This window comes from Notechis scutatus, chromosome 2, assembly GCF_049901735.1.
Source record: "Notechis scutatus isolate UNSWTSFEM ecotype Mainland chromosome 2, rNotScu1.2, whole genome shotgun sequence".
Lineage (NCBI taxonomy): Eukaryota > Metazoa > Chordata > Lepidosauria > Squamata > Elapidae > Notechis > Notechis scutatus.
In genome coordinates this window covers 112119660-112147209 of record NC_142010.1, presented here as the reverse complement: position 1 = coordinate 112147209, position 27550 = coordinate 112119660, and the positions used below count along the sequence as shown (strand labels likewise).

Here is a 27550-nt window from a genome sequence, read left to right as displayed (position 1 = left end):
TCTGACCCAGGCTTTGTCTAAATTAAGGAAACACAAGCTGAGTGAAAAATCAAACCTTTTTAAATGTGATCCTGGGAATTCATTGCATTCCCAGCCAAAAGTCATTAGACACAATTCTCTGAGATAAGCTCACGCCTTCAGGGCTGTAGAAGGCTGCCAAGAAACAGTAGTCCACTTAATTAGAATATATACCAACAGAAGTTCCAGCAAAGACAAACCAGAGTTTGCAAGGCTTCAATGAGGAATCAGTATCCAATGAACTTCTTTGCTTCCTGCAAAGAGCAGGTCCCCAAGGACTGACTTTTATCCCTGATGGGAGGGGCAATCACCTCCCAGCCTTACTCCCGAGTCGCCCCTGCTGCTTCAGCTGCTCTCTTCTAGCAGCCCTGCGCACCTGTGCACTGGGAACAGGCTTCCCGGGGTCCTCTGCTTCGCTACAGCCAGACTCCAAAGGCAGCACCCCCCTCTCAGATGGTCCTGGCCCCATCCCTGCATCAGATGCAGGACCCTCGTCCAAGTCCTCACCAGACTCCCTGACTGGTTCCCTTTCATCCTCACTGTCCAATACCTCTGTTGTCTACATCGGCTGCCAGCGAACCACAACAGCACTTTGCTGGCCAAAACAGCCCCGTTTTGGCCAGCAAAGTGCTTCAGGAAGCCATCCAGGCGGGAAAACAGGCCATGTGGGGGCCGCATAAGGCCCCACCCCACCCCATTTTGGCTACCAGAGGCACCACGGGATGGTCCTGTTGTTTCCAGGATGGCCCAATGGGCCAGATTTAAGCAACTTGCAGGCCACATCCAGCCAGCAGGCCTTGAGTTTGACACCCGAGTTAGAGGCATCATTCTGCAATCACAGTCCAACTGAAAGTAGCCAAGTCTCCCATTTGTAATTTATTGATGTTTTTTTTTTCCTTACAAAAAGGCTTTGAAATAGAAAAAGACATAAGATTTGCACAATGCCTTCTGTTTGATGGTGCTAGGATCCTCTGCCTGGCTCAGGCCAAACTAGGCTTTCCCATGCCAAGAAAGATGCCATTGTTCTTGTGACTAGTAGTAAAGGACAGAAAATTCATTCCAGTTATTGCTTTCTTCAGGTTAGTTAATAAGTGGGAGGGGTTTTATTGTTGTTTTTGGCCTCACAAGCAAAATGAAAAAAAGAAACCGAAAAAAAGCTTCTGTAATAAAAAGATGAAGAAATATGTTGCTCTACTTGTTAGGGTCATTTATAAAAGGCTAAGAGAGACTTAGCTTTTGCTAAATTTCAAGTAGGTATGAGATTAAAAACAAAGATATGAAGTTCCCAATTAAGAACACTTTCAAGCCAAATATTTGCGGTTTAGGTAGGTTGCTTGGCAAAAATATGAAGCCAAATAAATCTCTGGGGATAATTCTGCTGATCCATAAGGGAAGCACGACAGTGTAGTTGGCTGACCTGGACCCATAGCTTGTGTTTGATTTGTAAAAGAAAAGGAACTTCCTAGTTATTGAGTAAACGGGAGTTACCCCGGAGAATGAAGCTCTCTAGCCCTACATACAGTATTTATTCTACAATACTCGCAACGACGACACTCTTTTGTGTGAGTTGAAAAAAATACAAAAAAAGTCAGACGCTCACGCTCGGGCCCTCGACAAACGCGACACTCCCATCTTATTTGTTTATTCTGTGCCGCCATCTATTATTTGTCTTTTCAATTGCAAAAAAATAAATGTCCTTTCAATTTAGCCATTACCAAAACCATCGGGGCTGTTTTTTAGTCGGGCAGTTCTTTTACGGCGGTAGTAGTAATAGTGATGATTTCCCCAAGGAATAACAATGGCGAAGAAATCCACCAGCAAGCGGCCCAAGCGATCTCTGGAATGGCACCGCTCGCTCTTTCTCAGGTACGCGTCCTGTGCGTATAAAAGCAGCTTTCAACTAGTGGGCAAATGTCCCCCCGAGAAAAACGCTCCCCGCCTGGCACCGTTAGGGACTCCGCCCTTGCTCTTCAGATCCTGCCGGAATGCAAGCCACAAATCCACCTAGTCGCTAAAATGCGTCTAGAATTCCTCCGATGAAAGAACCGGAGTCGGGGGGGCTGGGGGGTGGAGAGACAAGGAGGGAGGTCTGTCGTCCTCCCTTCCCGCCTCCTTCCCGCTCCCCTCCTGCTTCCACGTCTTTTGGCATGGATTTTCTTGCAGCAGTTCCGTGCTAGAGGTCCCCACCGAGCTGTACAAGTCGGAAAAGGCTGCATTAGGAAGCTTGCTCTTTCTTTTGTGCATCACTCAGTGAACTCGCTGCAAGAACCCTGCAGCATTCAGGTCCGGATTTCTATCCGTAACAAAGAGGCAGCACCTGCCCTCTCTTTTCAAGAAAACGAGGAGGACGAGAAAGGAGGAACGAAATCCGTGCGCCGCCTCCTTGCTCTCTTCCTTTCTCCTTGGCAGAAAGCAGACGAAAAGAGACGGAAGGTGATGCAGACAGAGAAGAAAAATTGGGGGGCTTTGAGGGCACCGCTACAGCAGCACTGATTACAACTGAACATCTGCAAAGCCATTGTTTGGGCCTCAGGAATCCCGGGATCTGCCCCTGTGGTTCATCTTTGCCGATTCCCGCCTTGAAGTCTGGCGACCGATCGCTTCCTGCCCTCACCAGCGTCGTCGGTCTCTTGGAAAGGATCCTCTTGGTCTCCTCCTCCCTCCGTTTTCCTCCCATCCCTTGATTCTCTCTCACTCTGCAGTAGTCCACAGTATTATCTTTGGGAGGTCAGCCTTTCTTTGCTTGCAGCTCAATTTTGGATGTTTGCGGAGTAGAGTTCATGCTAAGCGCCGACAGGATGGATGAGTTTCAGAGTGAGGAGGAGGAACCATGGTATGGCCAGCAAGACTTGGAACAAGGTAAGGAAATGTAAAAAGCATGAGCACCCCCAACTAGGGTGCGCTTCACGCAGGGGACGGCCTGAGTCATGACCCAGCAGATCCTGACAAGAGGAGAAGAAAGCTAGATTTTTTTTAAAGCTTCTCATCTTTCTTTCTGGATGACCTCTTTTGCAGCATCTCAGGGGAATTTAAAGTCATCAAATTGCATATGTAGCCATTCACACTGGGCCCTGGGACAACTTCAAATTAAAATACCTGTATAGACCCAGAGGAAGATTTGCTTTGCACTTGTTACTCTAATAGGCTAAAACTGATTTAGATGTTTAGGGCTCATAGGGTTTGTCCCATGCAGAAAGTCTTAAAACACCTGGCTGATTTATGTCCAATTAGCTTACTCATCCTGCTAAACTTACTTAGTTGCTATGGTGTCAGTTGTAGACTGTTTTAATCAGAGACATCTAACCAGGAAGAATTAGGTTTTCAATTGCAAATAATCCAACAGTAAATGAGCCAACGTTTTTAAAAAAGATAATTTGTAAAATGCAGCAAAACATTGTATTGCTTGTTTCCAGCAGTATTTTTCAATGAGTCACAGCAAATTCTACATATCATTTTGCTAAGACATAAAAGTTTTACCAACTTGGGTAATATCACACGGAATTTGAAAATTAATAAGTATTCAGACCATAACTTTTTGCAGCAATTACAAAATTCTGGCTTTGTATTTATCTAATTCATATTAGATATCGTCATTATTATGGTTGGATGTGCACTCAGCCAGATGTTTAAATTATTTGGCATTTTTGTACACCTATCTAGTCATTCTTTAAGGGCCTAGGGATAGGCAGATGTTGTTTGATGGTAATAAAGCTATCGTCTCAGGATTATTATTATTACATTTCCTAGAGGATTTTTTAGGGAAAATTGTTTAAAATATTGATAAGAAATAAAATACATTTTAATTAAGTGCTGTATGCTACCCTTAGTTTCATGTGAGATGAGCATCTATATAAATACAATTAGGTTTATAATATAGGTTTAACTTTATATTAATTATTGGTCAGTTGTCTTTATTATAGAGAAAGGATCATAGCTTGAGACTTTTGTGTCACACTAATTTAAGCATATCCTAAACACTGAATCTTAAATCTAGTCAGATTATGATCTTATTCAAGGATTATCATTTGTTCCTTGTTGTTTGCATATATTCAAAATCCTAAAAGGAAAGATAAAACTTCATCCTCCAAGAAACTTGATTAAGGTAAGAACACATGAAATTATGCAAGTTGGCCTATTTCTTGAGTCAGCAGTAGTAAATTTGTTCTACAGCAGTGAGACAACCAAGAGATCTGCTTGATGACTATAAATGGAAACTTTTGCAGTACTGTGCTCTAATAATTCTGCATTATCATTTGAACAAGAAGTAAAATTGTGCAATATGAAGATAGGTTCTTGTATGGTACTATTTGGAGAGCTAGCACATCTTTAAATGTAAAAGTGAATATGTGCTGAAGTGGTTAAATTGGTAATACGCCAACTGCAGCCTTAGTGGAAGGTCAGACACACAGGTTTGCCCTGTATCTTGCAGGGGTATCATGGCAGCATATCAGGTTAATAAACTGTAAAAATAAATGACAAACAAGTTTTAAAAATGTAGTGTTCATAGTAAGTACTAAAAACATAAATAATTTCCTTAAAGTCAATCTCAGTTTTGCTGACCATGGAAATATTCATAAACAGTATTGAAAACAAAAATGGAATTATTTTACAAACAGTTTTTTGCAGGATTTTCATTTTATGGTCTAATCCACGGGCTTGATATTTTCCGATGCTCTGCTAAGGCTAAGCAACTGTGAAGCAGGACCAATTTTGCTTAACTTTTTGACATCAGCCAAGAAACCAATGCAGAATAAATTTTCGGATTACATGGTAGGATTGCATGATGCACAAAGCTGTCATGTATTAAGACTATTGTACTACATGGAGCTGCATTGAGCCTGGCTAAAACTGAAACATTGATCCCCATTGTAGTGTTGTCATTTTTTGTGGGAAGTGTGGAGGCTGGTATGATGCAATATGGTTATTAGTTATGCACTATAAAAGGAATCTAGATGCTTTCTCCATGAAGGAAAAGCAAAATTTGGCAGGGTCTCTGCTCTTCAAATTAAATGCTTTCACTGCTAAAAGCAAAATACTTTTAGAACAATGAATGTTTTGTGAACTCATCTGTAAAGAGTATATTATTGCTGCTTTTCTAGTTCAGTTAATGATTTTTAAATATAAACACTTTCCATAAGTAATAGAAGCTAACCTAAAGGGTTACACAGACTAACTGCCTCTTATTGTACTGAACTATATCTGGTGGCAAAAGTATATAATATTTATAATACTTATTTGCATTTTCTTTGCTGGTTAAGCTATTGTAGTTTGAATATTCTTATGCTTGTCCCAATGAACATGTAATACCAATTTTATGCTGCTTTTTATTTTTCTGGTTTCATAAATTACATTACTTTCCTAAAAACACTTATGTACACTTAGTTCCCTCTTCATCTTTCCTTGTAGCAGACTGGACAAATTAAAAATTTGATATGAATAAAATAAATTAACTTATAAAAATTTGATAGTTGATGCAAAAAGCAGAACATTGCTGTTTCATCTTATAATTTCAGTGATGTCAGTCATAATAATGAAAACATTTCTGTCTCATATTTTTGACAGATTATATGGATGGTATTGTATTAAAAAAAAAAAACCTTTCCCAAATAGATGTCCTCTAAATTGTGTTGTAATGTGATTTGCATTATCTCCAACCAGCAGGGTCAAAAAATTCTATAGGCTCTAAGCTTGGGTGAAATTGACATTAAGAGGAATGCAATTCCAAGACAGTTTCACAAAGCCTTTGGTATGGCCTCCAAAAGATACTGTTGAATTATCTTTAATACAAGAGGAAGGGGATATTAAATAAGGAAAAATCCATGAACTGTCTAAATTTACTACAGTCAACAGCAAAATATTGTGGGAGATGAAAACATTTGGAATAAGAATGGTTTTCCGGGGCTTCTTCCAGTTCTTCGGTTCTCTGGTTCTGCAGATGTGTTTTCCATAGATAATATTACTCGTTTATTTTTACGCAAGGGACATGTGAATTACTTCTTTGCATAGGATTAGATTCTTTTCAGATTTAAATCCAGTGAATATGGGTAATGAAGGATCAACAAAAATGGGCTTATTTTGTTTCTACTGGTAAATTCTCTCTCTTCTTTATACTGTACTTCTTTCATTGTTAAAAAAACAACAGCTGGAGATAGTGCTATAACAGCTGATTTAAACAGTACCAATAATTACTGTATTTTCTGAGTTTTGACTGAACAGTAATGCGTCCATTCAAACACAAACTACAGCCTGTAGAAAGAAATAGTTTGTTGAAATGTGTATTTTCATATATGTAATCATTCCTTCACGTTCCTATTTGCTGAAGAAAGGCATTCTGGGATCGAAGTATTGCTCCTTGCTCATTTCAGGAAGTACTATGATTAGAATGCATGAACATGGGAAGAACTACGGAGGGAAGTGGCGACAGTGAGCTGTGTTTCTGACAGCTGGAAGATGATGATGTGGCTCTTTTGACATAATCCAGCAGCTTTCTAAGGAATGCTTGCTAAGAGTTGTCAAGGGGGAAGAGAATTAGGAAATTTAACTGTGAAGAATCAAATAACATTTTCTAAACCTTTGCATCTTGTGAGGTTCACAATGAACTTTTCTTTAAAATGAATTGCAGTTGGAAGCCAAAACCACTTGGCTCTTGCTGGGATTTGATAGTTGCGTTCAAGAGCATGACACACACATCTCCTTTTATAATCTATTTCTATATATTGTAGCCCGCTCAGTGCCAGCCACCTTTGAAGACTTCGTGTGCTTTGTTCACTATTTCATTCTCACAGCAACCTTGTGAAATGGATTAGGCTGGCACAATACAATTGTTCCAGATTTACCAAGACAGCATATTTTAATTCCTTATACATAATTATACAGATTACTTAGCACAATCTTGATCAGATCTGCACAATATACAGCCCCACCAAGCAACTTTGTATAACCAAGCCAGCATTTCTTCAAAACTCAATAAATCCATTGCCACCCCACCACTACCCCCCAAAAAACATGCTGCCAATCTCTTCCAGGCCTCACTAATATCCCCCCGCTCTATCATCATTCTGCCACTAGTCATCCAGCAGTTAGGCGTGCCAGGTATTGTCGCCCATGAATATTTGCAAATAAAAATGTTCACTGTTGCTCTTTTAAGTTGTCCGGGTCTGGTTTAGATCATCATATAAGTTCTGTTTCATCTAGCGATGAAAAAGTTAGTTGCATTGCGGCAAAAATATGTGAAGGCTCTGAATTATTTTTCCTCAAGATGTTTTTATTTCATTTTCTGAAAATAGAAAATATTTTGAAATAGTTAAAAAATGCCCTCCAATGAAATACTTATTTAGAATAATAAATACCATAAAACCAAATTTCATATGTGCTATCCTTTCTTTCTCCCAGGTATTTTCTGTTCGTTTGTACTAGGAAAAGATTTAACTGGCTATCCAGGTCCTCCTGTCCTGTACACGTAGGAGAAGCAGGGCAGTGCCCTTCTCCAGCGCAATAGTCAGGTGCATTTCTGTGCAACCAGCTTGGAGAAGGAAAATTCCAAAGAAAGAATTTAGTCATTAATTTGCTTGTAGCTTTGTCTAGCAATAGCACTTATACTTATATAACGTTTCACAGTGCTTTACAGCCCTCCCTAAGCGGTTTATAGAGTCAGCGTATTGCCCCCAACAATCTGAGTCTAGTGCTTGTGCATATGCAAGGTCAGAGGTGGTATTCAGGTTCTGGAGAACCGGTAACAGAAATTTTGAGTAGTTCAGAGAACTGGCAGATACCATCTCCAACTGGCCCTGGTCCCGTCCCCATCTATTCTCTGCCTCCCAGCTGATCGGCTGGGTCTTCTTTTGTTGCCCTGCACAGGAGAATGGAGCTGGAAAGCAGGTTAGTGGGGTGGGGAGGGAATGGAGATTTTTCCCCTGCCACGCCCACCAAGCCACACCCACAGAACCGGTAGTAAAAAAATAAATAAATCCCAGCACTGTGCAAGATCCAGAGTATTTCTTCTAAATAACTTTTTATGTGTGCCCATCCTGTTCACAAACTTTATCATTTTGGTTGTCTCCCAATTGATGTGATGGAGCAGGTTCAATGATTCCTAGCTGTGAAGTATGAATGTTGAATCCTTAATCTTTGGTGTACTATTTTCATTTTAAGTTATACAAAGCCACATTTCCTTTCATGAAACAGCCGTTCGATGGATGCAAAATCTTTCAAATGAAAAATGCTTCAAGCTTGAAATGGACTATTCTGACATCACAGGCACAATTCAGAAGTGGTTCCAACATTAGCAAACGTGTTTCAGTCTTGAAATGGGCCAACATTAAAATTAAATGGTTTGATTAATTTGCTATGGGCCTTAAGACTATTGAAATATTTGCAGGTTTAAAAAGTTTTGAAAAAAGCAAGAACTTAACACCTCTGGATTTTTACTGCATTTCAGTGATAAGAGTTCAGGGGAATGCTACTTAAAATACAGAAGGGCCATTTGGAAGCCTTAGCTTGCCTTTCCTAAATATTTCTACTCTTCAAATGTATGGATCACATTGTCTGATTGTAAATAAATATTGTTGACATAGTCTTACATCACAAATGTATTGGTGATTCTGGAAAATTAATGTTAGTCTATTGTTGCAAAGACAAGTGGAAATTTATTATGCATTCAAATCAGATTAAACATTTTTTTAATTGAAAAAGCTTCTAGAATAAACCAGAAGCAGAAGTCAAAAAGCTAGCTACTTCACTTGAAAAAAAATAGTCAGAAATATATTAGGCATAAGGATTTCCTTACTCCTGGGTTAGTAAGGCCAAAATAAAGATTCTAATCTCTGTTTAAGGGGGGTAGAAGGAGCTGAAGTATGAAAGATGTGAATCAGTATTGGATTATGTATCATCTCAGTTTTATGCTGGGAATCCTGCTCACTACACATGGTAGTTATCAAAATAAACTTAATCAACACAAGGAAAATTACTAGTAATAGAGATTTCAAAGAAGGTGCTAAACAGTATTAGAAAATTTTCTTACTAGAGTTCAGCAATAAGGAAAATACTTTTATGAAGATCCTTTTCTACATTTAATGATAAAGAATCGATTCTAAGGTGGAAAGCCTGCTACAGCAAAAAGACCACTGGGTTTCAATATTTTAAATTTTCTCTTTGGAAACTTAAGGACAAAATTATGAACACAGTTTAGGGTTACGAAGGCTTTTATATTATGCATTGAACATGCAGTTTTTGTACCCAATAGCAGGATCTAGGGAAAGTGATTTCCTAGGATTTGTTACCATTAATGGAAAATTTCACATGGTTGGATATAACTGATACTTATTAAACTGCAGAACCTATCATTAGCCTTGGAGGTGGATTAGGGCCTCTCAGCCAAATCAGTAACAGCATCATATACTATGAGAGGCAGTGATCATTAAATGTATAGTAACTGAATAAATTATAGTAAAAGGTATGAAAGAAATCAGATTTGCTCTAGAGAGGAACAAAAGTGCTTAAAGATAATAATAAACAGTACAGAAAAAGAACCATATCTTTTAAGTCATGAAAAGACAATATTTGATTTACAAAAGATAGAATAGTGCAATAATAAATTTGTAAAATAAATGTACATTAAATCTGAAAGGGAAGGAAAGTTATAAAATGTGTTATTCAGTAGTTTGACTTGACAACCCACTAGATATCATTTCTTTAATTTCCCTTTTAAAAATCTCTTGTCCTTCCCATTTGATTATTATCCTCAGTTTATTTACATTACTTTTTTAGTTATCTGTCCTTGCTGTCTGTGGAACTCAGTAGTTGGACAGTTTTCCCATGCCTCTGCTGTCTTTTGCTTTTCAGCTTTCTTGTATTTTTAGTGTGTAATCCAAACAGCCATTTTGTTCCCTGTAGTTTCTTTCTGCATTTCAGTATATTTTTGCTTGTCTCCTTTTTAATGGTCACAGATTTCAATCTAACCATTAATTCTGTTCATTATCTTTGCCACATCATCAAATGTGGTATCAAATGTGAGTTATATTTTGTAGCTTTGGTTATTATATTTGTCTTCTTAAGTTTGCTTTTTTTCCAAAACAAAGTTAATATTTAACCCTAGATCTTGGTTTTGACCTGCATCTTTGCTTGCACAATGCATGCTACATTTGATTTAGTTGTTATACATCCATTGATCTCCATGTGTAAAGCCATCAATTATTGTTGGAAGAAGGAATTTGTTGTAAACATTGATTTTTCTAGACAGTGCTATTAGTCTTTCATTTCATATACCAAGACAAAATCCAAATGTTGATTTACTTTCAATTTTGGCACTAATTCTTCTCTAATTAGCATATGCCTTTTAAAAATACCAATAGTGTTGTGTCACCAAGATGTAGAAATTGTCATAAAGATATTTTAACTTCCTGTTTTTCCCCTATGTGAGTGGTGCATAGACTTAAATCCCTATAATATTGAATTGTTTACTTCAGACTAGAATAGAGATAGTTTCATTCTTTGTGGGGTGATAAATGATTACCTTAATTACACGTTGGAGAATGGTCATATAGAAAAATCATTATTAAAACTTTATTTAGTGTGCAGCTAAGCTATTAGGTAATGGTTAAAATAGATCAAATAAATGCACAGTTGCAAGCTTTATTAAGCACAATTAATTTATTTATGTTTTATTTAAGTTGCCTCAGAAATGAACTGAATATGACAAATGTTTCAGGTCACCCAGAGCTATTTCAGTAACCATGACAACTTGGTTCCTGGACTGTTGCCATTTTGTTCCATTCTGAATTTATGAATTCTCAGTTCATGCTTTCTTATTGTGCTGCTGTCTGCCTTCCTCATTCTTCTGACATAATATTGTATGTCTCTTTTGTGAAAAGGCAAGCTGATAAAGTTCCTTTACCAGATTTTATAAGCTCTAGCAAGAATAAATATTTATTCTGAAAGTGCCTATATGATGTAGCAGTCCCTCATTCCTGTTCTACTTTTCTGTCTTCCTTTCTTTAAATCAAGAAGTCTTCAATTTTCCATTTCATCTGGCTCAAGGAACAATGGTCGCATGAAGTAAAGAATAAGCAGAACCTTATGCCTGAATTGACATAAAATCTTGGTTTATTCAGAAGTGATAACCCTGGTTTTCAATCTAGATGCAGTTGTGTCAGTGTCTTTATGGTAACTCAAAATGGGGAAGACTATACAAGGCTTGTTCTATTTTGGCTTTTCCATATAATAATGAACATTGAAATTACCGTGGTAAAGAAGACAAGCTACAAATTAGAACTTAAAGAATTGCATTTTAGAAAACGTGGGGGAAGACTATTGTTGTCTCCATAACTTTATGTTGAACATATCCAATGAATGGGATGTAATAGCAGAAAGATTAAGAATAGTCTACTTTTTCATTTATTGTATTGTAATATTTTTGGTTTTCCACACTATATAACACAGTAACTTATATCGTTATTTGTAAGCATAGCCTGTGAACTCAGATTTTAAAAACCATGGTTAATGGCTTGGTAAGATTCACAGAACATAATCATATCAATTTCTTTAACAAACAATAACTAAAGCAAATCTAGTTTAGTGTGATGTTTGAACCTAGCCAATAATATGCATGCAAAATCTCTGGATATTAAAAAAAAAACCTAATATATTAAAACAAACCTTCAATTATTCAGGACCTATGCAGTTTCTAACCACCTAATTCTAATATGATCTAGTATTTATTTTGAGACCCATTCTTGAGTGATTGCCATAATCAGATATTATTTTTTTGGTGGGGGGGGGGGTTGTTTTCTGTTGCCCCTTTTCCTTGTATTTCACCCAAGGTTAAGTCAGCACCAGCCCAATTGGATTTCAGGAGAACCACCAAGACTTGGTTCTGCAACAACTTCAGCAATAGATAGTATTTTTTGCACAGTGGATGATTGTTGCTGATGCCATTGTTTGGTTTTTTTGCTTGGTGCATTAAAGGACAGAAAGATTTATTCTTACTGCTTTATGGATTTATTTATGTTTACTTTTTAATTTCTATTTTTATGTTTATATTATTTGTAAACCATATACAGTCTTTTTGAAAATGTTGATCCAGTAATAAATTAATAAACATTTAAATAGACATTTTAAAATGGAAACTTTACTTTGTCTTTCAATGAAGTATTACTCAGTTATAGGGGGGAAAAATCTTAAATTATATTTCACCATAATTTGTCTATTTTTACCTCCTGTAACTCCTACAGTAACATTGCTGGATTGGTTTTAAAATCCTGATGCTAAAATCCTGGGTTTCCTAATCCACTTAATGTAACCCCAATCCCAGCAGATTAAATTAGATGCCATATGATGAATAGAGAGGGTTACGAGTAATGTAATCCTCAGAAATACAGGAAAAACTCTTTTCTACCTTACTGAATCAGCAAGAATACTTCTATGTTGATACCTAGCAGTTACCAATCAAATTCCCACCCTATAACAACATCCTTATTTTATTCATTTGATTTTCTGCAAAGAACAAAACAAAACCCAACTACATCTATGCCTGGAAAAAATGTCAAGCTTTTTATCCTTGAAAGACCTGAAACCCAAGAAATGGAAGGCATCGTGAGAAGAAGGTTCTGCCAAGGGGAAATGGATCACAGGTTCCACAGTGCTGTTTTTTCTTGTAGTCTCGGTGCAATTTAATTCTGACTTTGCTCTTGTATATATTGGACATTGTGAGATTTCAGGTTGGTTTCAAACTAGTATAAAGGCTTTATGTGAAAAAGCTCTTAGTTTTATATTTCTGTTACCCTTTTCAATTGAATTATTGCACTGTGTTATATATAGAATTACAGGTATAGGTAGTTCAAAAACTTCAGTTAATCCAAAGGAGAAGGTATTTCAAGAACCCTATCCTTTAATATATCTGCCTAGCTATTCGGTCTTCTTTGCAGATACAGTATTTTTCTACACGGACCACTAAAGAAGGGCTACTGTACAAGTTATTTGGCTCTGCTTTGGAATGCTCTCCCATAATCACATTAATATCAGGAAAGCTATTTTTCCTTCAGGGATTTCTGAATGTTTCTATCAGCTTAATTTTAAGTACCTAGCCTACCTTGGGATAGTTGAATTTAAATTTCCTGCGTAATTTATTTATTGTGTGTTATTATTTTTCAAGACACAGGGGGTTAATGTTAGAAAATTCAAGTATTTTATGTAATGTTGTAATTTGGATGGAGACTTTGGTTATGGAATATAGCAGGAATATAAAACTAATTAATACTGTTTCTCTTTAACTCATTTTTGTTATGTTGGCAGTCTCCTGAGCACACTTAGAAAATTGGAAGTGCCTGTATATCTTTTTAGCAGTAATTATCACTCTGTTACTATGGCCCATTCAAATAATACAATTGGCAGCCAGAGTTTTCACATATTATTATTGCAATTAACATTAAATTGGCTCTTAACAATTCATTCTGTGCTATAGTATTCAAAACTGGAGATCAGATTTCTAGAGAATAACCAACAAATAAAAGTTCAAAAATACCAAACTCCTAAGACAGGCTTTGGAAATTATATGGTGCTTTCTGAGAAGTCTTTGCCTATAAAGGAAAATCAAGTAAAACTGACCTTCTAATAATGTACTTTTGTTTTTGTACACCATTGCCTCTTGTCTGCAATGTACATAAGTTTACCACAATTCACCTTTCCTTTTTAATACCTGCTCCAAATTTTCTAAAGTTGTTATCAATAGATTTATAAGTGTGTGTGTGTAAAAGGAAAGGTATGTTAATTCTGAAACCTGAACCATATAAGTATGGGGAATGAAGCAGATGGAAAGAAGTGGGGCACCTATCTCCTTTTACTATAGCAACCGACTCCAAATAATAGCTACCCAACACCAGTAGCTTGTTAAATTCAGATATACCCAAGTAAGAGGCAGTGATTCAATTAGCACCTCAGTGGTAGCACTATCCCCTTCTGCTTCCCACCAGGGTGGGATAATTAAGACATTTCCCTGTAGCCATATTGCCCTGAGAGAGTTGTCATTTAAATGGGCAGCTGCATTTGAAAGTCTCTGTTCCACCTGAGACAGCCAATATTCCAATCTTCTCTCATTGCAATGACAAAATGATGATCAAACAGAAGTAAAGGCAGCTGGGAAGACTTGGTGAAATTGCTGATGAGGATAAGAAAGGGACAAAAAGGATTGGACAGTTGTTGTAAAAAACTATAAACCCAACTTCTCGAAGTGTTTTATAAGCTACAAGGCATTCTGGGTTAATTAACCAATGTAGAAAGCAGTTGAGGAAGTTATAGGACAATATAACAAAAAAAAAAGATTAAAGCTTACTTTCTAGGCTGCACTTAGTGTTGTATGATATACCATCATATAACATCTTGTTATCAGTTTTTAGTTTTGTTGTCATAATAATCAAGACAGAATAGAATAACAATTATTGACAAAAACTACGTCTACGCATGAAGGTTCTAAATTACTGATTTATTGCTAAAGCCTATGCACAGGAATCTTAGATACACCTGGACAGGATTAGATGTGGGTCAGTAGCAATCAAGAGGGAGTTGGACTTCATTCTTTTGTGGCTACATAAGGATTCTAAATGCTGCCTCATTTAACTCCTCCCCCTAGCTCTGCCAGTCTATCCTACAACTATAAACTTAACACAACAGTCAAAATAAATAGAATGACTTTAAAATGAGTCAGTTTACATAACATTTGGCCTAGCAAGTTAAATGCTAACTAGAACAATTGCAGTTTGACTAAGTAGCAAGATTATGAGAGAGGAAGTTGAATAAATCTCTTTAGAAATGGGATAACTATAGTTTGTCTGTGGCTACATGTCCATGTGTCAGCCACTTGACAAGAAGGAAGAATGGCAAGTTAATTTCTTAAAAGGTTGAGCCAAAAGTTTATAACTATCAAAGACAATTGTTGGTTTTTTTACCATACATAATGAAGAATCTCACAAATACTATATTAACTGTCTGTGTTTTCAGGTTAAATCAAAGGAGCTCACTTTTTAAAAACCCTTTAGACTGGGCCTCTCACATCTTCAGCTTCTTCTTCATAAGGCTGTGAAGTAATAGCAGATTGCCATGATCATACTCTTATTCCAGATGGCTTAATATCAGCAAAGTAGGATCATTTTGGATCCCTTGAAGGCATTGGATGTATTTATTTATTTATAAAATGTATTAAATAAATTATATTTATTTATTTATAAAATTTATAGACTAGCCATCTAACCTCAGGGTAAACTTGAATGCTTTTCCTGATATTGTGTATCTTTCTGTAGAGGTCACAAGGTATGTTATAAAGCACATGTTGCTAGTTCTACTGTTCTAGTCATATCCTCCTCATTTTTCTTGTTACTATGGAATTTATATGCCACTCTTCAGGACATCTTCTCTGAGCGACTAAGAATTATAATATGAAATTAGGATAGCAGAAATACAATTAGCACTACTGATTTGTAATTTCCACCAGAGCAAGATAATTAGAACAATTTGCCCTTCAGCTGAGCTGTGAAATAAATAAATCATAAGTAACCTTAAATCACTCATAAATATGTATGCTGAACCAAACAAAATATTTCTATCGGGGAAAAAATCATATTGGAGAAAAATGATTCAGTTATATAAGAGGCTTAAAAACACTTCTAGTCTGCAAGAATTAGAGAGAAAATAAGTGTGGCTTTTATCTTAAGATTCTTTGGAATTAAAAGAATTATTATAATTAAACAAGTTACTTTTAATAATGTAATGTCAGATGTTTACTGATTTTACTTTTGAAGTTTGGTACAGCTTTCAGTGGCAGCTTTGGATCTTGAGTAGCTGCTTTGGGTCTTGAAAAAATGGATTAAGAATATTTAAACAAAGTCAACCTTACCAGCATTGCATATGGTATATTCCAAATCATTTAAAATAAAAGCCCTTTATGTATGTTTTGTCTGCTTTTCAGACTTGCACTTAGCAGCCGAATTAGGAAAGACACTTCTGGAGCGCAACAAAGAACTGGAAGATTCTCTGCAGCAAATGTATACCACTAATGAGGAACAAGTGCAAGAGATAGAGGTACTGTCAACAGGGATGTATAACTCAAATGACCCATTTATGCTTCAAGTGTACATTAAGCTCTGCTTTGAAAATATATGTAAATATTTGGGTAGGATTTAATTTAGGATAGTCAAATTATCAGTATCCTCAAAGATGTATGATTAGAGAGAGGGTGAGATGAAAGTTGCTGAAGCAAAGCTGGATTAAGCTCTGGAAGAACAGAGCATAAGGGTTCCATGACAAAGTGTTTTGTCACTATCCATCAACACCCTCTGTCCCCCCAGCTCATCCTAAGCAGAAACTTTAATGTGGGTTGTTTTGAGCTAGTCAGGTTCTCTATTTTTTTCTTTTTTACCCAAGAAAATGTTAGAAAGAAATTGTATAAAATGATGCTTCTCAACCTCACCAACTTAAGATGTGCTGGCTGGAAAATTCTGGGAGGTGAACTCCATACATCTTAAGATTACTGAGATTGACAAGCACTGATAAAAGATTCATAACACACTCTGTGGGATAATTCTCGATAAACAGGATAATTTGATCTGGGAAAACCCTAAAAGAGAAAAAATGTGTTGAAAGTGACCAGCCCTGATTGGGGAAATGGAGGGGGGGAAATCCCTCGTGTATCTCTCTTGGAGAGGAAGTTGAGAAGCATCTTGGAATACTTCTGACAGTTTCATCATGTCGCTGTCTTTTCTAGTCTCATGATGCAGAGTAGTTTTTTAAAATGGTGGAAAGAATTCCAGAAGGCATTTTCTGCTGCTTTAAAGGGATTTAAATCGGTGTGTCTTATTTGATTATCTGTATGAATGTTCATAATTAAATGTAAGAGGTGGAGAAGGGAAGATACAATGAGGCTTTCAAGATGAGGTCAGCCCTTTGACACAGGTCAGTACAGGAAACAGATTCCTCAAGAAAGACTGAAGCTCAATTTTGTGGAGAAAAGCTAGAACACAAGAATCCTGACTGGATTTCCCCTTCCCTCTGTCTTATACCCCAGGGAGGGAGTTAAAGTAGAGTCAACTTGAGTTACTTTCTAATATTGTCTTCATTTTTCAGGCTTAAAACATATTTTTTTAACTGTCGCCAACATACTTTCTCCTAAGTCGTCCCTCCACAGATTCTACTTTTTGTGTGAAACAAAATATATTATTTTTTAGATAGATTGTCCCATTTGCTTGTTTGTATAATTGCTTAGGCTATCCCAAAATGGATGTCTGATTAAAGACACGTTTTTAGACATTAAAAAAGTTGTAATTGATTTGCCTCCCATTTAATTATGCTATTCTTAAAGAGATTGGATTGGTTTGGCTGCACTTATTTTTGTTTTTCTTTCTAGTATTTGACAAAACAGCTGGAAATGTTGCGGCATATGAATGAACAGCATGCTAAAGTTTATGAACAGCTGGATTTAACAGCACGGGATCTAGAATTGGCCAATCAGAAGCTTGTGCTAGAGAGCAAGGCATCCCAGCAGAAGATACAATGGTAATCATTTGTCTGATAGGTCTAAGTTTTGGTGTTTTTTGTTTTGCTATCCCCAAAAGATCAGATCTTTTTCATTCCTAGTCATGGATAGGAAAATACAACCCCCTCTTCCCAGAGTTTAATCATAAAGTAAAAAAGAATTTAAAGTCTATTAAAGACCAAATGATTGACATCTTTACACAGACATTGGCAATACCCCTCTTGTCCTTACAGCATGTCTTGCTGCGTTTCCTGAATTTGCATATAGCTAGTCAATCAGGGGAAAAATGCAAAAATGGCAGTCAATCAACACCCTTCCTCTGGATTTGCCATTTCTTCTGCGCATTTGCTTGGGGGCAAGCAGGGGTGGGGGGGATGCTATAATGCCTTGGGTTCAAGTGAGAAGTGCACCTCTCAGGAATGAGTAAGTGGAAGGAAGTGGGGGTTCCCACTGCTTCAGAGCAGTTATCTTGCAGTTTTCTCTGTAGTGACAGCTGAACAAAGGTAATTTATTCAGCTCACAAAGACTTTGAAAAGCTCCATCATATCGTGGGGCCCACGGATATCATGTTTGTCTTGGGTATGTCAAAAATTGAAAGGTAGAGGTTGCATTGCTGGCAGATAGTGGAAAGAGTATTCAGATCTGAGTGAGGGGTTTTGTTTTCCAATCTTTAGAAAGATCAAGCTATTGTATTTCCCAGCTTCTAAATGATAAAAACTGCTGATTTCAGAAATAATAGGAGGAAGTTTTGTAGTCAGATTCCCTCCTGAAAACAATGTATGCAAGGTAGCATTTGCCCCTAAGTATCGTGGCAGAGAGATACATAGACATGTTCTCTTTTGAGAGGACCTATTATAAATAAAAATATAGTTAGCCAACTTCCCTACAAGGAAAGAATTGGATTTGATGGACATGTGAATATAGGTGACTTCTCTTACCCCATGTGGGTTTTTTTTGGGGGGGGGGAGGGGCTTTTCACTACCACAGTGCTATTGTTCATTGTTTCCTGAAGGGTAGTTTTAAAGTGTTTCCAAATGAAAATGCTAACACATAAATTCCCAATGGAAAACAGTATTGATTGTGTCCTCTATACCATCTCATGTTTCCAGGGTAGGATTTATAGCATGGAAAAAGCAAGTGTTTGAAAATGTATTGTGAGGGGGAAGGGATGTGTGAGAAAGATCTATTCTGTTCATAACACAACATCAACTTCAATGATTTAGCACTTCTGACAAAAATAGGCAGATAGAAACATAGTTATTCCTTTTTTTAATGCTTCTTTAAATATTTGGGGAAAAGCATACATAATTAGTATTGAGGGAGAAAAGAAACAGAAAAGCTGACAGCATAGTTAACTGGTTCTAATACAGGCTTACCTCCCTGAGAATGTAATTGCAATTTACAGGCCAGAATTGTTGAAGTGTAAAAATTTAGTTGAAGGGCACATATACATATTCTCCAGAGATGGTACTGCATATAATTATAGCTTGGAGGAAAGCAAAGGTATATGAATAGTATAACAATTTCTTCATGTTATGTCTGTATTTTATTCTATATAATTTAGGGCTCAGCTTTTTGTTTCATTTCTTTTCCATCAATCCTGAATTTATTTACAGCCTGACAGAAACTATTGAAGGACTACAAAATCAAGTTGACGAGCTACAAAAACAAGTGGAAGAACTGCAAAGCTTAGACCAGCTGCGTGTCCGCCGAGAAAAAAGAGAAAGGCGTCGAACAATCCACACATTTCCATGTCTCAAGGAACTATGCTCAAGTCCCAGGTATTTTGGACAGGGAAAATAGTACTTCATTTTTGTTAAATATCTCTACTTGGCCATCTGTTAATTTTAACTTTGTGTGGACCTTTACCTCTGTCTTTTTCCTTCCCAGCCATTTGCGCAATAATTGTGGAGATAGTTGTTTCCCAATTTGGAGCCATTCAGAATGTTCTCAAATCTCCATTTGTTATATCAGAAATCAATGCATCATTGAACTGAACTCTAATTTGTTTTTTTTTAAAGACTTCAATAATGAATTTTTTAAATTTAACAATTTGTTTTTATTCCCAGACTGTAAATGTTCGGGTAGCAGAAAACTGATACAAGAAAATACATATTTAAACAGTGGGCTTAACAATTATTAAACTTCCTGTAGTGCCCTTTGAGAAGTTCTCATTAGGATTGTTTATATGTAGAAATCTCTGAGGCAACTGAACTTCAATTTCAGATGAAGCAAACCTGAAGTTCATTTCCCTCCCTGAAACAATTAAATTGGCATTTGAGATGAAAACAAGGGCACCTGCCATGTGCAGGGGCAACAGTGCAGAACAGAGGCTTTAGATTATTATTTTTTTATGTAAGATCTCCCTAATTTAGGCAAATAGAAGAGGCTGCTTCGAAGTAGGCTACACTGTGCTCCAGTGATTGTTTCATCTGATGCCAGCAGGGCCAAATGGATGGAAATAATTACTTCAAGAAGTTACTATCCCTAGTATCAGTTTAAAACATTCCTCACTATCGCCTGAGTATTAGTTTCAGTGTGCATTGCACATACATAGAACCGACTGAGTTCCTCTCACACTTGGAAACTCCTCCATTTGGACACACAATTACAGAATAATAAGAATATACACATCTCTACATCCTTTACTTCATTACCAACTGAAGGTCAGAGATCTCATTCACTGTCAACACTAATCGCAATTCAGTCACCTTTGAAAGATTTCTTCAGTGTCCCATCTGGTTCTAGCAGAAACAGTTGAACAATCAATGAACCAATCAATAAACATAATTCATGGAGTTCTGGCAAACATCTTTACTGTTGTCATTAGGTTCTAAAATAATTATAGGCAAAATCATAATTATCCATATAAAAATACCCTTATCATACCTTTGATATGTTTTACCCAAGGTGTCCTCAGGCTACGTATAACTTTATAAAATTTGCATTTTATAGATAACTGGTTTGTAACAATTAAGTGGGGGTTTCACTGCCCTCTTTCTCGTCCATATATGAATGAGAGATGGGAGAGTCTGGTATTGCTCACTCCTTTCCCATCTACAAGCTTTTTTCAATTAATGACTGTGCCACAAATTGTTTATTAAGAGTCAAGGAAGAATATATGCTGAATTAAACCAGATATGATTAATTCAGCACTTTTTTATATCTATCCTCCCACTAACTGGACAGATTCAAAGGCACCCAAAGTTAAAATTTCTGAGGGAAATTGGCCGGTGCTCATAGTTACTTATTTTGTATCTCTCCATTGTCAAGTCATTGCACCAGTTTTTGGGAAGGCTGGACAGCACATCAGAAAATCAAAACAAGGTTCAAAAAGTATTGCCAGTATTGTTAGATTTGTGTATTTGATGTGAGACAGTTAAATATTGTACGGTGCCCAGAACACACAAGGGGCATAGTGTCCTTTTGGTTATAGATGATAGAAATAATTGTTCTTCCACTTAGTCTCTATCCAATTCTTTATGGAAATGAAACTTAAAATCCATAGCTTCCTATTTAAATCAAATAGCTTCCTGTTTAATTCCTCCTTTCTCCTTATCTTTTTCAACACATTTCAAATTTATACTCTTAAGTGAAATTGTCATTAATAGAGATAGCACCATATAAAGAAAAAGCAAGTAACGTTCATGGGCATATTCCTGCAGCCTGTTACCAAATGTACTATATTAATTTCCTTTAGGAATTAAATTAAATTGAACATTACCTGGTATAACTGAATCCTGGTTCAAGATTAAACTTCAGAGTGTTTCCAAGCATTAGATTCTTAATCAAAAGCCATTGTGCACTATTCTGTCTTCTGCTCATTATTCAATTTTTCTCAAGATTTAAAAATTCCACAAGAATTACTGAGAGAAAAGAGGGGAAGGCAACAAAAGGAGGATGGTTTTAATATGGTACAGGTGTTGGACTAGGACAATGGAGATCCACATTCAAGTCCAGCTTTCGCCATGGAAACTCCCCAGATCAATTTGAGCCAGTCCCTTTCTCCTCAATCCTACCTATCCCAGCAGTGTTGGTTGAGGGGGGCAAAATTAAGAGAAATCCTTGTATAAACTGCTCTGAACTCCTGCAGAAAAGTCAGATATAAATTTAACAGAAAAATAAAATATGGGCTTTCTCTTTGTCACATTTGTAGACCATCTGTAAAAATCTGGTCTGAATTTCATGAATTACTCAATGAGAACCCAGATTGTATGAATCTTAGGGATAATGGAGAAATTGAATAAGCAGGTTCTTTTCCTTCTTCGTTTTAGTACTGTATTGGTAATGATCCACCTGCCAGTAAGGATCAGTGTAGTTCCATTGTAGTCACAATGAAAGAGTAGCTCTTGTTACTACAGAAGCACACTGTATTAAGAACTACAGGGTCTCAGTCACTTCAGGGTATATCAGAATTCTCCTGTTTTAACACTAGGGTATATCTCTAGGCAACCCAGCTGGAAGAAAGGTGTAGTTTTCTAGAAATAATTTTGTAGCCTTTCACTCTTCCTGTGCAAGTTAAAACTGGTGTTTGAATAAGAAAGACATAAGATTTTAGACATCAGCCGCTGTCAGGGCTCATTTGTATGATTTCAGAAAGTATATTAATCCCACCCACCACCGCCATCTCAAATGAGAACACTGGTATTCAGGATGTAAGAGAAGCATTATTTCCGATAATGTTATATGTAGGCAGTCCTCGACTTATCACCACAGTTGGGACTAGGATTTTTATTGCTAGTCAATAAAATTAACAATAGTTATTGGTTACTAAGTGGCTATTAAGTGAATCATGTCTGATTTCATGTCCTTTCAGCCATGGTTGTTAAGCAAATCACTGTGGTTGTTAAGTGAATCATGCAGTCATTAAATTAATCATATTGACTTGGCTTATTGGAAGCTAGCTGGTAAGGGTACAAATGGTGATTACATGGCCCTGGGATGCTGCAACAATCGTAAATATATGCTGGTTGCCAAGTGCCCAAATTTTGATTATGTAACCATGAGATGCTATGATTGTAAATATGAGGACCACTGTAAATCACTTTTTTCAATGTTGTTGTAACTTAAAATGGTCACTTAACAAATGGTTGTAAGACAAGGACTACCTTCATACAGATTTACTTTCTGAATCTTGGATATGTAATAAACAGAATTTTGGTGAGATTACATATTTGAATATCCTTTGTGAAAAATATGTAAGTACATATAGAAAGCTAGCAGCTCAGAAGTACATATCTATTGTATTGGGGTATGAAATGTAATAACCTTAAGGCCAACTATGTGGCTCTCCAGAAGTGGCTCACTAGACACTTCACTAGAATGATAATGCTATCTACCCATGGATCCTGTGTTAACTTGCCAACCATATTGTCTTTTTAATATTAGATATGAGGATGCATTCCAGATCCACAGCTCTTCCATGGAGTTCAGCCAGATGCCCTTGGAACGAGAGAATGAGCGACTGCAAGCCATGGTAAATTCTCTCCGGTCCCAAGTTATCCAGGAGAAACAGCGAAAAGAAAGAGTGGAGAGAGAATATACATCAGTCATTCAGGAGTACTCAGATCTTGAGCAACGAGTTTGTGAGATGGAAAGTTGCAAATTGCGCATTAAAGAATTGGAAACTGAATTACTGGAACTCCAACAAATGAAACAAGTCAAGAAATATCTCCTCAGTAGAGAGGACAACCTATCAGAAACACTTCTGGAGCCGTTAAACAATGCTCCTGAAGCTGACTACATAGACCTTTCTGAGGAAGATGGTAGGAAAAATCATGACTCCTCCATGGCAGCTTCTCCAAACCATCCTGTCCGGAAAAGCTGTAGCGACACAGCCCTTAATGCCATTGTAACCAAGGATGCTGTGAGCCGCCATGAAGGCAATTATACACTCCATGCCAACAATGTACGGAAAAGGGGAATGTCAATCCTGAGGGAAGTGGATGAACAATACCATGCCCTGCTGGAAAAGTATGAGGAGCTTCTCAGCAAGTGCCGTCAGCATAAGGACAGTGTACGTCATGCTGGTGTACAAACCTCTCGCCCCATCTCCCGTGACAGCTCCTTTAGAGACTTCCGGGGGGAGGGTTATGAACTGGAAGAGCTCAAAACAATGGAGAAGAGCCTTAGCAAACATGTGGAAGCCGTAGACAAACGACTAGAGCAAAGTCAGCCAGAATATAAAGCTCTGTTTAAGGAAATCTTCTCTCGAATCCAGAAGACAAAAGCAGATATCAATGCCACCAAGGTGAAAAAGAAGACTAGCAAGTGAATCTTCCCTCTTCACTTGCACCTTCAGCCCAATATTGTTTTTAGCCCAGGAAAAATTGCCTGGCTTTCTGCCTTTGTGCTCTGAAAGCTTCTTATATTGATAGCTTGCACAGAAAGGGAGCCTGTTTGGAGTGCCTGAAAATCAGCAAGAATCGAAGTCACATTCTTTAAGCTGGTACTCCAAGCTGTTTGGCTCCCTGAATCTGCTGCAAAATCTATATGTTGTAGTTGTAGTTGGTATCAAAAGATTTTATGAGGATTTCTTCACATCCTGCAGCAGCCAGAACGCCTAAATAGGAAATTGGGCCAACTAACCACAGCTTCACCTGTTGCCACAGCCGCTGTTCACTTTCCTGCATGGAACATGGCATCAAGATTAGATTCCTTATGATGACTTGGAGTGTCTGAAATATAATTTTAAAAAATTAGTTTCCAAAAGCAACTCCTGAAATGCAACCTTTCCCTATACTATATTTCCGTTTTGTTTCTTTCAGTTAAGAACCCATGGAATCTGACCCATCATCAGTGAGACTTTTAAATGGACCGCTCCCTTTTCTGAAGGGAAATACGTTCTTCCTGTTTAAGCCATTATTTTATTGGTCACATTTTTCAATATTTACAATGCAAGTTCATTGCAACTGGAAAAACTTGAAGAGAAGTGTCAGATTGATTAATGTCTTCATCAGGCATACCTAATTGTTCTGATCATCTAATGTGCAGAACAAAGTAAACATAGGATGTATATTTCCTCCAGTATTTATTTCAGTAAGTTGTCTTCACTCATTCCGTGATTTTCCAGAAGCCAAACAAATAAGTGCTATTACTGACTTGGGGAGAGAGCTCCATCTTTAGTTAGGTGTTGGTTTTTCAAGCCTTGTTGCTCAAATGATTACCCTTATTATCTTCTGTGACCTGCTCCTAAGGTATAATTTGCATGCCTTGCAAAACGTGAATAGGGGTGATTTATACATTGCATATTTATACACAAAGCTTTCTCTCTCCAGTCTCAGGAATCATCACTATCCATTACATTAAAATTAAATATTGGGCTATTTTAGATACACCGTAATAAATGATAGGAATTCCTGCACATATGCTTAACAGTATTACATTTCAATAATGTTTAGGGTACACTTACATACGATTATTGACTTAGCAAGCAGCACTATACTTGAAGAAATGTTGGATCCTTTTGGATATATCTGAATAAAATCCAAAGTTTTTGTTGTTTCTTTGGAATTATAACATAAAATGATATTTCAATGTGCTATATTATGTTCAGCATATTACCTTCTTGTTCTTTCATCTTTAAACACTGTTGTGTGATTTTTCTTACCATGATCCTTAGACAATATTCTTTAGTGGTCAACATTGCCAAGTTTCACCAAGGAGATGGAGGTTCACAGATTTTTCTAATCATTTGTGCTTCTTGTCATACGTCTGCATTTCATCCCGCTATATATGTCCAGTTTTTATATCCAATGTCATGAACCCAGTAAATAGAAGTTTAAGACGGTAGTTGTGTGGGAAGTCAACTGTGAAGTCAAAGAGAGTGAGCATCTCCAATCTTGTGTCACTGGATTGTCATTTCATTTGCTATATTCTTGCCATGAAAAACTTTGAGTCCTTGTGCTTAGCCAAGTGGAGTCACTTTTGAAATACATGGAAGTATTTTTGAGTTAGCCTATCCAGGGGCTATTCTTTTGAATTGGTTCTTCTACTAAATGCTCAGACCTCTTCTGTACCCTGGATATGGTCCAAACGAGCCATACCCATGATTGTGGCTACCACTTTGGTAACCATATACAAACCTTCATGCCTTACAATAAAAAAATCAGTAATTTGTAAAAATAACAAAAGAAGTTGGTTCTCTCAAAACATTTACTTTGCTCTGTCGCCATCATAGCTGTGGCATTTTAATTTTCCTTTACTACCTTTTTACTAAGGGACTTCTGAATTTATATTTGTTCTAAAAAGTAAAGCTGTTTGTTGCATCAGTATTTTGGGTGGGAAAGGGCCATTGCAATCTTGGTTTTGAAAACTGTTAATGTGCAAACCAGCGTCTTGTTTGTGTAGCATACTTAAAATTAATATATTTAAAAATGCTTTATTCTGTTCTTAAATAAAAAAAGAAATACCAGTACTATGAATGTTGAATTTTCCTGCACATTATATATATTTGTTAACATTTAACAAATAGGCTTGAATCTTTTACCTTCATTTAGACCATGAACATGTATTAGGCATAAAGAGGAGGGGGGGAACACACCAGGAAATAGTACTGTTGCTGTTTTCATAATAGGTATTTCTTTCAGCTACTGAACAAAAAGAAAGCATCTTACATTGTAGACTTTCTGAATGCTCCAATGATTTGAATTACGTATTTTTAATCTCTTTGCAAAAATCAGTTCTGAAAAAAGAAACAGCTGCAATATACTGTGAGATGAGCAAAATATTTATAACTTATCTTTGACCAAAAGGAATATTGGCATTAAGTGAAACTACTGAATAAGATACACACACATAGAGAAAACTAATAGGTGGTTGGTTTTTTTGGTTTTCTATTTCCTTCAGTGGAGACACTTTGATTTTAGAAAAGGAAAGCTTACATATAAAGTTATAAATACCTTCAACTAGTTCAGAAATGACAAAACAATGTTCTGTGTGTATATCATAAGCTTTTTATCTATATTCTTTAAAGTCCCCTTTTCACTACCGTATATACTCGAGTATAAGTCGACCCGAATATAAGCCGAGGCACCTAATTTTACTACAAAAAACTGGGAAAACTTATTGACTCGAGTATAAGCCTAGGGTGGGAAATGCAGCAGCTACTGGTAAATTTCAAAAATAAAAATAGATACCAATAAAAACTTTCACTAGGACAGTTGAGAATAAGTTTGATGTTCACAATTTCCTCTTTGAAAGAGACCAGTAAATAGGGAACAAGAAGATGAAGAAAAAGAAGTGTGTTTTTTCACACTTTTCACACTGCAGTGAACAAAAATGGCATCGTAGGAACAGGCTTATTCTCAGTCCAAAGGTTTTTTTTGTGATTTCTTCCCTGATTTAAGGGAAATTTGGGAAACGATCTCACTATCATGAAAGGTTTAATTGATTCACTAACCCAAAAGAAGATGATGATGACAGTGGGAGGCAGGAGTCACTCTCTCCCTTGCAAGAAAAAAGCAAGAGCCGTTCTTATGATCTCTCTCTCTCTCTCTCTCCCGTAATACAGTCAAGCCCTTTCCAGCACGCGCGATCTGCCGCCGCAGCTTTGTACCTTGCAAATGCAAAATCCGGGGTTTTGCATTTGCAAGGTGCAAAGCGGCGGGGCAGATCGCGCATGCTGGAAAGGGCTTGACTGTATTACGGGGAGAGAGAGAGATCATAAGAACGGCTCTTGGTTTTTTCTTGCAAGGGAGAGAGTGACTCCTGCCTCCCACTGTCATCAACATCTTCTTTTGGGTTAGTGAATCAATTAATTTGGGAAATGATCTCACTATCATGAAAGTCAGTGTTCTCTGCCCGTGGGGCGTTTGGAAGAAAACGCCCCGCGACATATCCACGCGCGTGTAAGGGGAATCAGAAATCCCCGCGTTCAACGCCTAGCACGGCAGAAGAGAAAACGCAGCTGTGAGCAAATACTGGGAAAACCTGATTGATCAGAAGGAAGGAGGCAAAAGAGGGAGGGGTGGTGGTGGACGGAGGTGAAACACTTGGTCAGCAGCGCTTAAAGTCAAC

At 37.1% G+C, this 27550-nt stretch overlaps 1 protein-coding gene across 1 annotated transcript; it reads left to right on the top strand.

Moving 5' to 3' along the window:
• The first annotated feature begins 970 nt into the window (after window positions 1-970).
• CDR2L (cerebellar degeneration related protein 2 like) lies at window positions 971-25941 on the top strand. The gene is made up of 5 exons (XM_026667415.2): window positions 971-2877; window positions 15971-16083; window positions 17405-17553; window positions 19150-19314; window positions 22922-25941. Exons 1-5 carry the CDS (start codon window positions 2799-2801, stop codon window positions 23805-23807), a joined length of 1392 nt encoding a protein of 463 aa, XP_026523200.1. The 5' UTR covers window positions 971-2798; the 3' UTR covers window positions 23808-25941.
• Window positions 25942-27550: the final 1609 nt, after the last annotated feature.

Coding starts and splice junctions, on each gene's coding strand:
- CDR2L (XM_026667415.2), top strand. CDS start 2,799: ATGCTAAGCGCCGACAGGATGGATGAGTTTCAGAGTGAGGAGGAGGAA. Junction 17,554..19,149: donor TCCCAGCAGAAGATACAATG/GTAATCATTTGT, acceptor ATTTATTTACAG/CCTGACAGAAACTATTGAAG. Junction 19,315..22,921: donor GAACTATGCTCAAGTCCCAG/GTATTTTGGACA, acceptor TTTTAATATTAG/ATATGAGGATGCATTCCAGA.